The following is a 14,819-nucleotide window of genomic DNA, read 5'->3' on the forward strand; positions in this document are numbered from 1 at the left end:
TCTTCTATGTGAAGAAATTGTGAAAACATATTTTCTTTGAGCACACTCTGCACACCTCCCTGCACATTTGTATTCACTACACTCACGGCTGATAGACTTGTGGGAATTGTAAATGAAAGAATGAAAGAAAAGGTTTGCTGTGTACTTTCTGTGTGTGTTTCCAACCTGCTTTAAACTCTTAGTGTGTGAAACTACACATAGATTTTGGACCCAACAAGAGGAAAAAAGTAAGTATAAAGTATAAAATGCAATAGATGCAATAACAGCATGAATGAGTTTCTCTCAGGTGTTGATTGAAAGAAATCGTTTAACTTTAGTTAGAAGTCATGATTGAAAAAAACTTGCTTTGGGATATAATATCAGCTCGATGTTAAAGAGGGAAGTGAATCACGTCAGGTTTTTGTTGCATTGCTCAAGAAATGAGATCGAATGTATTGGATGTACTGGTGAGCGCAGCAGTATTACCAGAACCATCAAAAATACACAAGTAGTTATCAAACTCTTACAAGAGCAGATTCTCTGCTGTGACGGAGTTTAAAGCCAGAAAGGAAAAACCTCACCAATATTGTGGAAAACCACTTTCTCCAAAACATACAGAGAGGTATAGGCAGAGACTGATCTAAAGTTTGACGAATAACGAAGGTCAAGATTTGTTTTCTTAATGAGAAGACATACAATTTCATGTTTAAAGTAGGCTGGCACCCTCTCCGAGACTAAATAAGTAATTAGAGTCGTTAAAATGAATGGACCATTTACAGACGAGGGGGGATAATAACATGTTGTTGGGGCGGTAAGTGAAACGGGCTCACAGTTATGAAAAACAGCCGTTAAGGTAAGAGTGGGTGACTCATTATTGTTCATTGTAGCATTAGTTCTGAGAAGTGAGATCTTATCAAGAGGAATATTTAGAAAGCTGTCACAGTGCAGGAGAGATACTTGGAAAAATAGAGGTAACGGGGTTAAGAATCAGTTGTCCGGAAGAACTCTTGTTGTGATTTGATGCTATATTAATAAAACTGAATTGAACTGAAGATTATTCTACTGGCACGAGTAGAAATCAGGTCTTGAGGCCTCGGCAGTCTCCTGATATTTGTTTGGAAAATGTCTTAAAATTTCATAAAACACTTGCAGTTTGTTATTTTTCCACTTCCTTTCTGCTCTCCTGTTGTCTGAGTGCCCAAGTAGACTCAACTACCATTTTCCTTCTTTCTAAATTTTTCCATTCAATGATAAATAACGACAAAACATAAACCAGCAGAGACAAAAAGCAAAAAAATGAAACAAATTATAGGCTTACTAAAGTCTGCAAGCATTTTTTTAAAGAAACTATTATGGTTGTATTGTCTTTAAAACCCAGTGATGTTGTGGGTTCAGCAGACCCACAAACAATGGGGTAGGTACCAAAAACTTGAACGCTTACAAGCGGGATTTTTCGTGCTGTTGACTTCTTTGTTCTGTAATACATAAATTAACTAAAATGAATGTAACATTGTATTATGTTTACACTGCAAAACAGCAAGTCAGAAATAAAACAGGACGTTTCTCATAAATTACTGATTGTTTGTATGTCTTACTTACTAAACAAGCTTTTTAAAAACGATGTTTAAATTAGCAGCCAATAGTTGTTACCAGTTAGAAATTGTTAATGGTTGGATTCTGATATGTGATGAATGATAAGTTCCTAGTTCCTGCTTTTTATAGGCAGATAAATAAAGCATAAATACAGCAAATATGAATGTATACGGAGACACAAGGACTTTGAGATAAAAAAAAAGACGGGTGCTTTGCACTACTGCATACAGTAACAATGAATAAACATGAGAATTCATTTTGCATTGTCTTCTGTGTGACTTTAAGAACGCATCAAAGTTCCAGCTTTTTCATCTGCATGGATTTGCTGCTTCTCTTCTTCCGATGCAAAACTAAATGGAAAATCTAGAAAAAGAGCAACTTGGGATTCGGGGTTATTGTGACAGACACACAATAGCAGCTATTGTATTTGTAAAAAATGATTTCATATGTATTCACGCAGGTCAGAAAACCAGACTAGAGACAATAGTCTCTTTCTATTTGCTTTCCTCTCAAAAGAAAAGGCTGCAGATAATTACTTCTAAAGCAACAGATTCAAGAAAATCATTCAGACTTTGAGTTTCTGGGTGTTTTTTGTAATACTGTGCGTTCAATTTTGGTTTATTAGAGCAAAGGTGTGAGAGGTGGAAGTGAAGGAGTCGGCGCTGGATGAGTGGTGCTGCAACCCGATCGCTGTTTTCTGTTTATATAGTAACACTGTCAATGTAAAAGTGGCCCTGAGAGAACCAGTGGAAAAACAGCTCCCATTGAAACGGAGAAGCTGCATCTGGCGCCAGGAGAGAGGTAGTGACTGACAATGTCTGAAGGTGGTGAGAGCAGGTGAGGAGGGACGTGACTCAGAGACACATGACGGAGGGAGACAGGGCGAGAGACGCTCGGCTGAAGGCGGCAAGAGAGGGAGGAGGGGTGGGGGTTTTACCTGGCGTGGAGAAAGAGGGAGAGGAGCCAAAAACTGTCGGCAGCTGTCATCACCCTGAACTGAGCTCAGCCTCAGAGCTTCGGCTTGGGAAAAAGAAAAAAAAATCCCTCTCTCTTCTTAACCTGCAACTCACCCCCGAGTATGTCACAACATCAATCAGCACTCTGCTCCTCTGCTGGACTCAAAAGGCACGACACGCCTCGTGTGAATCCGCTTAATCAGCTGCTGTAACGCAACTACTACACAGAGATTCACATTCAACAAAAACGATAAATATAACCTGTCATATGACATATTTCACACTGTAGCTTATCGTCGTGAACCGGAAAGCCATTAAACTCAACTTCATCTACTCACAGTCAGGCTACAACACAATTCAACTCCTGTCTTCTGCAGACTGTGTCACACTACAATATTCCTCCTTCACATGTCTTTTCCATCTTCCTTCTTTCCTGTTTCCTCAGTGTTTGTTGTCAGATCAGCACATCTCTGTTTAGACAACAGCGGCCGCTCTTCTTTATCAGCTCTGATGCCTGAGAGTCAGAGCTCAGGAATCAACATATCACTCCTGAGAAGTTTACTAGAGCTACACTGTCAAACTATCTTCTGACCAGCATGGCTTTAAAAACACGGGGGGAAAAAAGAAAAGAAAAGCTTAATCGTGGGTTTTAGCTGTTTAAGTGAACAGGTTTTACAGCAGGAAGTGATAAAATCTTTCAGATGTGAGTCAAACTGCAACAATAGTAACTGCTTTGTTTGTGGATTTTTTTTTTCACCACTCATAATTAGCTTTTTGCTTATTTGTGTGTGTGTGTGGTTTTCCTGCTTTTCCAAATGTGCAAACTGGCTGAATTTTAAGGGAATCAATTTTCTAGTGATAGGTTATTGTAAACTGTTCTATTTTTATTCTTTATCCCACTGTAACACATTAATTTCCTTCGTGGAGTCAATAAAGTATCTATGTATGTATTTATTTTATTTCTGCCCTAACTATTCTGTATTAACAGCTACATGTAAATGAAAACAAAGTAACCACATGCTGAAGCAGCTTAAATAAAAATAATCGCACATAAAGAGTAAAGTGACACTGCAGCCGTTCCTTCTGTGTGGTACATGCCCTGTAGGACCTGCAGCCTGGCTCAGCCGGCCTCCATCACACATCTCATTGAACCCGACTTTGTCCTGAGGGCTCGTGCGAGCCTCGCACCTTTCTTGAAACGGGAGGTAAAGCAAAGCATGTGTAAAACTTTAATAATGCCTATACTGTTGTTTGTGAGCCATATCGGTAAAAATAAGTAAAAATTCTAGGAAACAGTGACTCAGTTTACAGGACATTCAAATCCGTAACCTAACCAAAACAATTTTTTTTCTCCTCCAGCCGTTGAAATTTTTAATTTCGATAACAAATGTAGCTTTTACATAACTTCTCGCCAAACAAAATGTTCAGCAGCGTGCTGTGGAATGTGCATGTACACGCGAATGTGTGTGTGTGGGCTGCTGCACAAGTCCAGGGGTCAGTTGGACAGTGAGCGATGGTTTTCCGTGTGACTTGGAGTGCAACAACACTCGCAAACATGGCGAGAGGAGGGAGCGAGGGAGGAAACCCTGCGATAAATGTCCTTCATTATCAAATAGTTGCAACGCAGTCCATAAAAAACTCACAAAACTGATGACTATTTTTTTTTATCTGTATTTCATGCTAAACTGTATTAAGAGCAGCAACAGAGGTGGTGGTGGGGAGATTTGGGGGAGGGGGGTTCAACCGCAAATATGCTGAGCAAGTAATTACCACGACAGCAGGGAGGAGACGGGGGAGATCTCAGTGACAATCCCTTTCATCAGCTGTTCTAAGTTCAATACCATTGCCCCCCTCCTCCTCTTCCCGAGGCCCTCACTAATAACCCTCTTCCCCCCTGTGTCCTCTCCTGCCTTCCTGCCCTGGCAGGAGGAGGAGTCCTTCCTGTCACTGGCAGTGCCTTTTTAAAGGAAGGGCTGTGAAAACCAGGCTACTGTCCAGGAGATGGCTCCATAAAAACTGCACCAAACACTAAAAAGGAGGCACACAAGCAAACACAGAGGCAACAGTGCACAAAGGCACACACACACACATTTGCACAAACTCGCTTACAAAAACAGAAACCAAACCCTCCATCCTCGCGAACCCTTGCACTGTTGTAAAGCGTGCCAGAGCCTCAGTACAAACATGGCCCCAAAAGAAGATAATCTGCACTTCTCACACTTCACGCCGACAAAGTAATAACGCAAGGGAAGGTTTCAGAACAAAACCTGGAAAACAGCAGTCTTGTAATCATTTGTTGTTGTTGTGTTCACGGTCAAGGAGTTTGTCTTTGTCGCCACAGCGTGTGAGTGTGTGTGTGCGGGGAGGGTGCATTTACGGGGGAGGTTGTTAAATTCAAGTTTGTCCCTTCTGTCCCTTTCTTCCTTTTTTTTTTTTTAAATAACACCCAATAAACCAAGCTTTATATTTCCCCCCCTCCCCTGCTTTTGGATCTCACTCCATAGTCGCCACATTTGGGCACCTTAAATGCAAAACTGGGACCAGCACAGTTTCTCCAACACATTCTCTTTTGCTAATCTCAGCACGCACACACACATGCATGTGTTGCAGTTAAAACTGCATGACCCTATGGCAATGTGGTAAGATTTTGTATTCTTGCATTAAAAATATAAGATCTGAGTCTTATCTTAATCTGATTTGCTAAGTTTTAATGTCCAGAAAACGTTATGCTGCTATACAAAGACCTAATGATGCGGTGATACCGTTCAACCTGACTTACTTCTGAATGTTACACCCACCAGTAAAACAAGTGATTTGCACTTGGTAGCGTGAATGTAAATAATGTAAAAGAATGTAAATGAAATGAAATACTGTAGGACATTAATAATTCTGAATCATTTAGGCACGGAGATAATGGGGTGAAAGCTGGAACGCCACGACTGGAGACAAGTTTGAGCATGACTCCGCTGGACCTCACAAGAAGTTGGTCTCGAGCTGGAACAATCACTAATCAGAAGAACTGGATTCAAGCTCTCCCTGTAGCTTTCATTAAACTACGGCAAAAATAATAAGCCTTCCCCACACGAATCACACCAACATTTGCCACGTCTGGAGGTTTCAAAATCAAAAGGAATTACACTAGATTTGCATGCAAACTGTTGCCTAATTACTCTAAATAATCAGACTGGAGCTATAATCTTATTAGGGCACTTACATGAGTCAAAGCAATTAAATAATCTGTCAGGATACACTGATTTTATTTCACCAGAGAAAGCGATGGGAGAGGCAACTCTGTTAAACAGAAGGAAAGTTGGCATATTGTTTTACTAGCTGGGAAAGTAATCTGAACCTAACCCACTAGTAGCCACTCCATTCTACACAAAAAATGTGTGGTCATAAAAAAAAATCTGAAACACAATAATATCGCCTAAAGCAGGAATGTCAAACTCATTTTACATCATGGGGCCACATACAAGCCCACTTTGATCTTAAGTGGGCCGGACGAGTAACACTTTCTGTCATTAAACCAAATATTTAACATCTGAAATTGTATCTTAAAATGTCTTTTAAAACAAGAGAACGCAGTGCAATTTCAACTGCACATCTCAGTTTTTTTTCTGCAATTTAACAAATGTGTAAAATGACAGAAAAGACTGCCCAGACTGTCGCATATTTATCAAACAAGAAGTAACTGAAATTTTTATAGTAAACAGAAATCAGGAACTTTTCTGTCATTAAACTCTTTATATTCTAATTTGACTACTTTGGTGCAACATAAATGGCTCTTTAGCTGTAGCTTTAGCTGTAAAACTAAATACTAAAAAAACCCTACAATTTAAAATAAAGTTTAAAGTCCCTAAATTTATACCCTCCTTCATATTTTCGAAAGATGTCCAGCCACCTGGATTAGAGTTTCCCCGGACTGATTGTGGCCCCTGGGCCATATGTTTGACACCCCTGACTTAAAGTAAGAACTGACAAATATTAGATAATAATCAGCTATATATAAACACAACACATGTAGCTGATGTAGTCAGGTTATTTTTAAACTGCACAATTAAAAGAATCCGTTTTCTTGGAGCGGATATACATATACACACATATACTGAACTCGTGTTTACACATCAGCTGCTCGGCTTCCTGCTAAAAGCAACAGTGGAGACAGAACGCGGAGCTCCAGAGAAAAAGACTACTTCACACACACTACCAAACTGTATGAGAAACAAGTGACACTGCTGTGAGTACAGCCAACATAAATATCTAAGTCCTTCTACTCCAATAAAGACAACACACAGCAAAACCTTTTTTATCTCGTGATTTAAGCACAAATCTTGTCTGTCTATAACAGCATCTTCCAGCTGTATCATAGTTAGCTCTGCTTCTTCTGTGTGATGATACGATGGCCCGTTGTTAAAGCAGCTTTGAAGAGCCTGATCTCAAAGAGGAGAAGATGCCAAGCAAAAACGGGGATTACTACTGAATGAAGAGAAGACCGTTTCCCCTCAAGGCTCTAAACACCGGGACACAAAGGGCAGCAGTGGGTTTAATCCCAACTTCTAACTTCATCCTGCCACTCCTCTCTCACCCCGCTTCTCTTTTAAGTCCCCATGCCCCCTACACACCACCTAATCTCTTAATTGGGTCTTTTATAATTGTAATTGAATCATTAAAAGCTCTTGGTTACACAACACGAGGCCCGTAAGCTGATCCATGTATGGGCAAAAGAATAAACACACTTTACTGCTGGGAAGAACACGCAACTACTGGAAGAAAAAGGAGATCTTCAAAAGAGGAGGAAAAAAACAAAAAACAAATGTCACACCGCACAAGAGGCAGTGACAGAGAGAGCAGACAGACTCAGGCATGTCCTCGCTCCATTTAATGCCTCCTGACGTTGAAACAAAGGAAGGCAAAGAGGTGCTGAACTGCCTCGCAAAAAACGCAGGAAAAGATGACCCCCCCTCACACACACACACACACACACACACCAGAGAGAAGACAGAGAGGCCAAAATGCCCTCAGGAATTTAGCGCCATAATGTCCAACAGAACATGTTCACCCAAAGCAATGCTGAAAAAGAAAAAGCATTCACTTGTTCTCTTTCTAATCAGCTCTAAAGATATGCCATGCACCAGTTTATAGGAAAGTAGGGAAAAAATATATCAAAATCATGTCAGACTCACAATAGATCCTGAGATGTTGAAATGAGCCATGGCTTTGGAAAATAGTAAAATAAAAACCAAACTCATGTCCCTGAACCTATTTTTGCAACTGAAATTATATAAAAAGTAAAACCTTGCAAAAAAAATTGTAATAATATCAAGTCATGAGCCAATGCAAAAAACAGCAAAACCTACAATTTATTAAATAATAAGCAAGTGAGGATAAATATGACACTTTATGAGCAACATGTGATCATTTTCTCTGTGAATCAACCATCGGTGTAAACCGAAAGAATCCATCTCCCAGATCCAAGAATATTTATTTAAAAATAAAGGGAGAACAAATCCTAACCTCAGAGACGAGGTGGGGAAAAACATTAATCAGTCAAAGCAACTGTCAATCGTTTTCTGTCAATTAATGAATCAATCAGTTAGTGATGCTGAAGTGAGCACTCTTCTAGTTCTTTTCACCAGACGATTTGGCTGATGCTAGTTCGAGCAGCCTGCACAACTTAAAAAAAAGAAAGAAAAAAGAAAAAGAAACTAAAAATACATTTTATGCAGTTAAATAATGATGATTAATGAACATTTGCGGACATTTGTCTTTCAGTGTGGCATCTGGCAAAGCTCCGCGGCGAGTTGAAACAGGCCCTGCTGTGGTGTTTGTCATCCTGACTGCTCATCCATCATCATTAGCGAGCACTGCGGGCTCGACAGGGTTTGATGCGCTGGTATCTAAATAATTACTGAAGATAAATAGGCTCAAGGTGCTCGGTGGGGACATCTCAAATCGCGTCAGAAAAGTTTCAGCTCTGCGACGCGCCCGAGTGCACTTCAAGTCGGGCTCCTATAAATGTTTGGTTTTTTCCAAGTCGCCCAGCCAAGTGTAATCTGAGAGTCTGAAAATGGGCTCCGCGACAGTTACAAAAGGTGGCCTCGTTATTTTACAAGATAAAGCAAATTTTTTTCCTCATTTGTATAACTGTGTAACTGTGTGGTGAGTGCATTGTACCTCAATATGTGATGCAATTTTTGGTCAAGCGTCAAAAGAATGTTTAGCCTGTGGAGTTGAGAAACAGTGACTGATAGCATGTCAAGCCATCCAACCTCTGTCTTTTAATAACTGTGCTTCTCATTTCTGCAGAACGCTGCTAAAATTCACATTTTTCTTTAACTGCTCTTGCATCAGCGCTTGCTCAGATCAAATCTTTTTAAAAGTGAAAAAGCTCCCCCCTCCGACAACATATTTCTCCCTACTTATCTTTATTTATCTTCTGTAAATGATCCGTTTCTAACTAACTGAGGCTCTGTGTTTGGGTTTGTTCGCCTGATTGCAACCATGTGATTTCGAGGCCCATTTGCCTTCGATCTGTCAGTGCAGTGTTCGGCTCGGATGTTGGCGCTTGTTGTTTTCTGGACACATCGGCGGGTTAAGTCCCTGCATTGTTTGAAAGAGCTGTCAATCATGTGAAGTCATTCATAAGGAAAACAAACACCCTGATGTATAAATACACTCCCCAACTCACTCGCTCACACTCACAAAGCACGCTAAGCACATAAACAAACACACTGCAGGGTGAGAATGGGTACACATAATCGAAAGGAATCTGACTCTTCCTGTGGAGAGAGCTCCGTGATAACAAAACCAGGGCTCTGATAAGAACACACACATACGCTGGGACACACACACACACAGCTGCTCTTTTTTACAGTCTGACGGACAGGACAGAGTACTCACACTGAACACTGCTTGTCCCGGCCCAGGCAAAAGGGTCCAGCCCGGAGAAGTAAGGGGCGGCCTTGCTGAGCATGCAGGAGCCTTGCCTGGACACATCGAAGAGGGGCCGAGGGGCCAGCCCCAGAGCCTCCATGCAGTCGAACATGTTTCTTTGCTATTGAGGAAATCTCAAAGTAACTTAATGCCCTGAGTGATCCAGGTGTTCCCTGTCTGTCTGTCTGTCTGTCTGTCTATCTGCCTGTCTTTGACCCTGCCACTGCCCCCCCTCCTCTGCCTGGCTGTCCTGTCTTTCCAAAGTCTCTACATGGACAAACTCCCCTCTTTCTGTTTTAGTTTTTTCCCCCTCTTCACCTTATCACCGTTCTGCAAGTCGAGCTGCTTCTACCCCCTCTGCTCCCAGATCACTTGCTCGCCTCCCCTGCTGTAACTGATCTCAGTTCCCCTCTTGCTGGCTCTCTGGGCCTCTCACACTCCGCTGCAGTCACGGCCAACTATCTGAGCTGCTCTCCCAGTACTGAGAAAAAAGGGGGGGTGTGGTTAAGGAAGAAGAAAGAGGAGGGACAAAACAACACGAGGAGGCGTGTACCTGCTTTCCCCAACTGGCCACACAACAGTCCCTCTCTCCTGGGCTCTTTTCTCCTTCAACTTTTTAAACTCACCTCTTTATAATTCATATGCAACGAATGAAAACAAACACTCCTCTCCTCCCCCCCCCCCCCCAATTCTCTCCCTATGCTGCACTAGCTCCTTTCTCCGCATTAACTTTGTTTTTGTTCCACCACAGCAGGGAAGAAATAGCCTCTCTCGCAAGCATCTTGGTCAACTTTAGCAAAATAAAAAATAAAAAATAAATAAATAAAAATCATCTCCTACTTGGCAGAGTATGAAGCACAGCGTTGTTGTTTGCTTGTTTTCACCATGTTTTCACGGTGCTCTCAAACCCCACAGCAACACAGGGACGTGGCCCCAGACACACACTTAATGCCTGTAATATCCCTAAAATTAAAAACCTATTACAAAAGGTTGCTTTGGGAATATTTACTGTGATTTTTTTTTAAATTCTGTTTTCTATAAATTTGTATAGAAAGAATGCAGCAGAAAAGAAACCTGCTAAATCAAACAGATCACATGCCAATATTTTTTTTAAGTTACACGGACATAACTGTGTAATTACGTATGGGGGAAAAAAAAAATAGAATCCAAGACATGAGTCAGTCATTATTAAAAGGAATTTCATATGTGCAGATGGTCTGCTGTGTACCGACGACCGGCAGTTGCAACTAATCACAATTAATTAAATACAAATAAACATCGTGTCACTTTTGCCAACAGCTGGTGCCAAGTCACGTCATTCTTTCCAGAAAGCCTGTATAAGAACTCACGATCAGCCGATCATGTGTAATTTATGGATTTATGAAATACTGCCTCACAGACAACAAAGAGAGACTTTTCACCCGAAAGTTTATGAATAATCCATCCATGGTCCGCAACCTGATGGGCTCTTTTTTTTGGTTCAAATGGTTCAATACATAAATAATTCACTTTTTTTCCCCCCAACTTTCTCATGCTGCACAAAGTTTTGACCGCCTTTTAACGGTTTCTCTTTCGCCACTAATTCGTTGCACGTGCAGCCGCAATTAAAATCTTCTGCGTTGATTCAAATGGATTCAGTCATCCTCCCTCCCCGAGCGTGCTGGATGCTTGAGTCGCAGCGAAGTGCGGCTCAGCTGCAGGCGAACCGCGCTGGCCCAAAGTCTAGATAGTTTGTATACGAGACACACTCACCCTCCTCCCTCCTCTCGCTCTCCTCCTCCCTTTCCTTCCCTCGTTCAAGAGGGATGAACTCTGGAAGAAACCCCCACTGGGGCTCTAACACCCCCCACACACACTTCACACACACGCGCATGTGCGCATGCACGCGTACACGCCTGCACACTGACTTTCCAACAGCCTGTGGCTTTGAACACTTCATATTCCTCTCGCATATTACAATTCTCTTCTTTCTTTGTTTCCCCCCTGCTTTTTTGTTTATATTGCTCTCAACATCCTGAACCCATTCTTCCTCATTTTTTTAACTTTATATAATATTTCGAAAACACCAGACACAATCTCTGCCCGTTTTAGCAGATTAACTTTTATATTCATCTCGCCCCTTACCCCTCTAGCCATCCCCTCGGTCTTGGCCAAGCTGTGCACACAAGCGCACACCCGCTCACTACGATGCACTGTGGGGAGCGTAGCTGCACAAGCCCGCTGAACTCTCTCCACACCTTGAGACAATTACCCTCCCTGCCTTGCAGCACCCTGCCCCCTGTTGCTGCTTTGAGGAGAGAAGCACACAAATGAACGAGGGGGGGATGCGAAAGAGGGAGGGAAAAAGAAGACGAAGAAGTTGTATCATTTTCCTTCTATTTTACCAAAACACGGGCTCACGCCTGCTCTTTACGCTCAGCAAATTGCACCTCTTTGCCTTTGAAGCTTAAAACACAGGACTCCCCGCTCAGCTCTGTCTGTCCCTGCTCTTTTTCTCTCACTCACACACAACTTGTAAGAGGACCGAGTCGCATTACAGCTATTCACAATCAGGTTCTTCGGCTATTCATCCTGTCGTCATGTCTGACACAAACACACAGCGCCGAACAATGGCCTCTCTCTCTCTCTCTCTCTCTCTGTCCATTTCTCCACAGGCACCTCCTCCTGCTCGAACCACAGTTATTTGCACAAAGTCTCACTGCGGTCATCTGTAAGCGCACCAATACAGTCACAAATGTGAGGCAAGGAGCACAAGACTGCTGTTTGTGATATTCATGGGTGTTGGAATGTGCAGCCTACAGAGTGGCAGTGGAAATGTGTGTGTGTGTGTGTTCTGACACACAGACAATTATGTGTGTATGTGCTTAAACAGAGTGCTTGTGATGACAGACACAAAAGAAAAACACACAAGCCTCACTCTGAGCCATTAGGTTCAAATTACTAATATCACACACACACACACACACACACACACACACACACACACACACACACACACACACATTCAAAACATTACAAAGAACAAGATGTTACTAGTACAGAAATTACGAAAGTACATTGTGTTCACCACTTCCCAGCGAGACTTCCCTTGTTTCATAACTCTAAAACTATTTAGCGGTAGAACCAATTTTGTCTCCAGAAAACAAATAGAGGCGACAATCAATATTCCACGTGAAATCCAGATACCGTGCAACGTATTTACAGAACTTCTAGGAAACCCGGAGCAGGAAAGCCTCAGTCAAAATCAGTCGCATGTGTGTTTTGCCAAATTTGCCCAGCTATTAGGGGAAGAAGAGAGAACTCAGAGCATGATTAAAGACACAGCAGGGGTCTTTTGATGTGGATATCCGCTAATTTCAACTCCAGGGATGTTCTGAGTTTCATCTCATTAGGAAACAAAGTCCAGTTTTCCACTCACACTGATTAGGGCATGGATTGAATTAATTTGCAAAACCCGCTCAAACTTCCACAGAAATTTTTTTAGAAACTTTTGATTCACTTACTACACTACCGAGAGATAAGTAATTTATTGTAGCCTCACTTGAGGGTAAAGAATGGGCTTATTAGCTGCATTGTTATTCTTCCTATTGAAACCCTTCTTGGCAGGCAGCCACAGTAAACTCTGTTTATATACGGGATACCTGCAGAGTTAAAGCAATTAGTATTCAATTTATTCACTTGGTGGAGAAACGTGTCAACGCCTTTCCCAAATTATAATGATGATAACTGGATTCCTCCTGCAATACCGAGCACACGCTTGCTTTGTATACCAAACACAGACGAGGAATAACCATGATAACGCTGGACAAATATAATCAGTGGCCACTTTATTAGTAACACCTTGTTAGTACTGAGACGATCACGTTATCCTGTTGGAAGCAGCCACCAGAAGATGGGAACACTGTGGTTATGAAGGGACAAACGTGGTCAGCGAGAATACTCGTGTAGGCTGCGGCATTGCTAGTATGACAAGAAAATACGTGTTTTTCCGATCTTCTGCTCACCAGTTTCGGTGAGCCTCATCTTTCTGTTTTTTGCTGACCCTGGTGTGGTCTTCTGCTTCTGTAGCCATTCTGCTTCAAGGTTTGACATGTGTGCATTCACACATGGTCTTCTGTATACCTTGGTTGTAACAAGTGCTTATTTAAGTTACTGTTGCCTTCCTATCAGCTCAAAGCAGTTACCATTCTCCTGTGACCGCTGACATCAACAAGGCCCTTTAACCCAGCAAACTGCTGCTCACTGGATATTTTTCTCTTTTTTGTCCATTCTCTGTAAACCCTAGAGATGGCCATGTGGGAAAATTCCAGTAGCTCAGCAGTTTCTGAAACACTCAGACCAGCCAGTCTGGCACCAACAACCACGGCACGTTCAAAGTAACTTAAGTCACCTTTCTTCCCCCATTTCAATTTCAGCAGGTCATACTCCTTATGTCTACACGCCTAAATGAACTGAGTTGCCGTCATGTGTTTGGCTGATTAGATATTTGCATTAATGAGCAACTAAAAACACGTATCTAATAAAATGGCCATTAAGTGTATGTATGTGACTTCTAGTGGTTCACCTTAATATTTGTGGTCAGCACACTGAACATAGAATATAAGGCATAGATAACGTGAAGCACAAACAAACCTGAAATTTCCCACCAAAGTGGGGTGTCAGTGAAATAAAACTCTGTGAAGCACAACATTTTACACAATGGATTTGTTCATTTTTTGTGTCCTCAACTTCTAAAACTGACTTGAATGATGAAACTCATGCACTTTACAGTGTTTGTTCCTCTGCATTTTATCTTTTGTGGAAACGTTAAATTTACATTTCGACACTGTTGTGCCCGTGGCCCCAAGACACCAATTTGATTGTAATACAATACAAGGAAGAGACAATACCAGAGCGAGAGCTTCACAATGCGTGCGTGTGCAATCCTCTGAAGTAACCAAGACTTGGAGCGAACTCAAGAACAACTCTTTTTGCTGCCTTTAAAATAAATGTTGCGTACCAAGAATTTCCTCGACATGGCCAACAGCATTTCTGACTTTTGAGAGAGTAGAGAGCCAAACTTGAGGCCATTAGCTTATTAGCTGAGTTGTTCTTCTTCTCGTGCTTTTATGAAAATATAAAGTCTGCTCCACAAAAACCCAAATGATGTGCATATGATTAGGAAAAGGGGAGTAAATGGCGACTGAACAGGTGATCTCTTTATTTTCCTCACCTCCTTTGAATTATACTACCTCCTAAGTTTTGCCTCAAATTGAATTTTTCACTTGATCGTCAGGACTGCGCTGATGATGCTCTGCTCTGTAAATACATGTTTTATATCTCGGGGTTGAATGTGTTAAAGACACAAACACCAGTAAT

The 14,819-nt window shown here is 41.7% G+C and overlaps 1 protein-coding gene across 5 annotated transcripts in view; it reads right to left on the reverse strand.

Annotated features, from left to right (window-relative positions):
- The window catches only part of rargb (retinoic acid receptor, gamma b), a 51,591-nt gene that overhangs the window by 7,290 nt on the left and 29,482 nt on the right, over window positions 1-14,819 (reverse strand). Inside the window, exon 1 of one of the 5 annotated variants that reach the window (XM_031747961.2) lies at window positions 9,429-9,942. The exons of 3 other annotated variants lie outside the window; for them this stretch is intronic. In XM_031747961.2, the coding sequence (XP_031603821.1) occupies window positions 9,429-9,573 (145 nt within the window). In that variant the 5' untranslated portion in view covers window positions 9,574-9,942. Of the gene's footprint in view, window positions 1-2,509; window positions 2,678-9,428; window positions 9,943-14,819 lie in introns of those variants that run through there. One more of the 5 variants, XM_039612029.1, reaches the window with a different exon arrangement.

The sequence above is a fragment of the Oreochromis aureus genome, linkage group 5 (genome assembly GCF_013358895.1).
Source record: "Oreochromis aureus strain Israel breed Guangdong linkage group 5, ZZ_aureus, whole genome shotgun sequence".
Taxonomy (NCBI): Eukaryota; Metazoa; Chordata; class Actinopteri; order Cichliformes; family Cichlidae; genus Oreochromis; species Oreochromis aureus.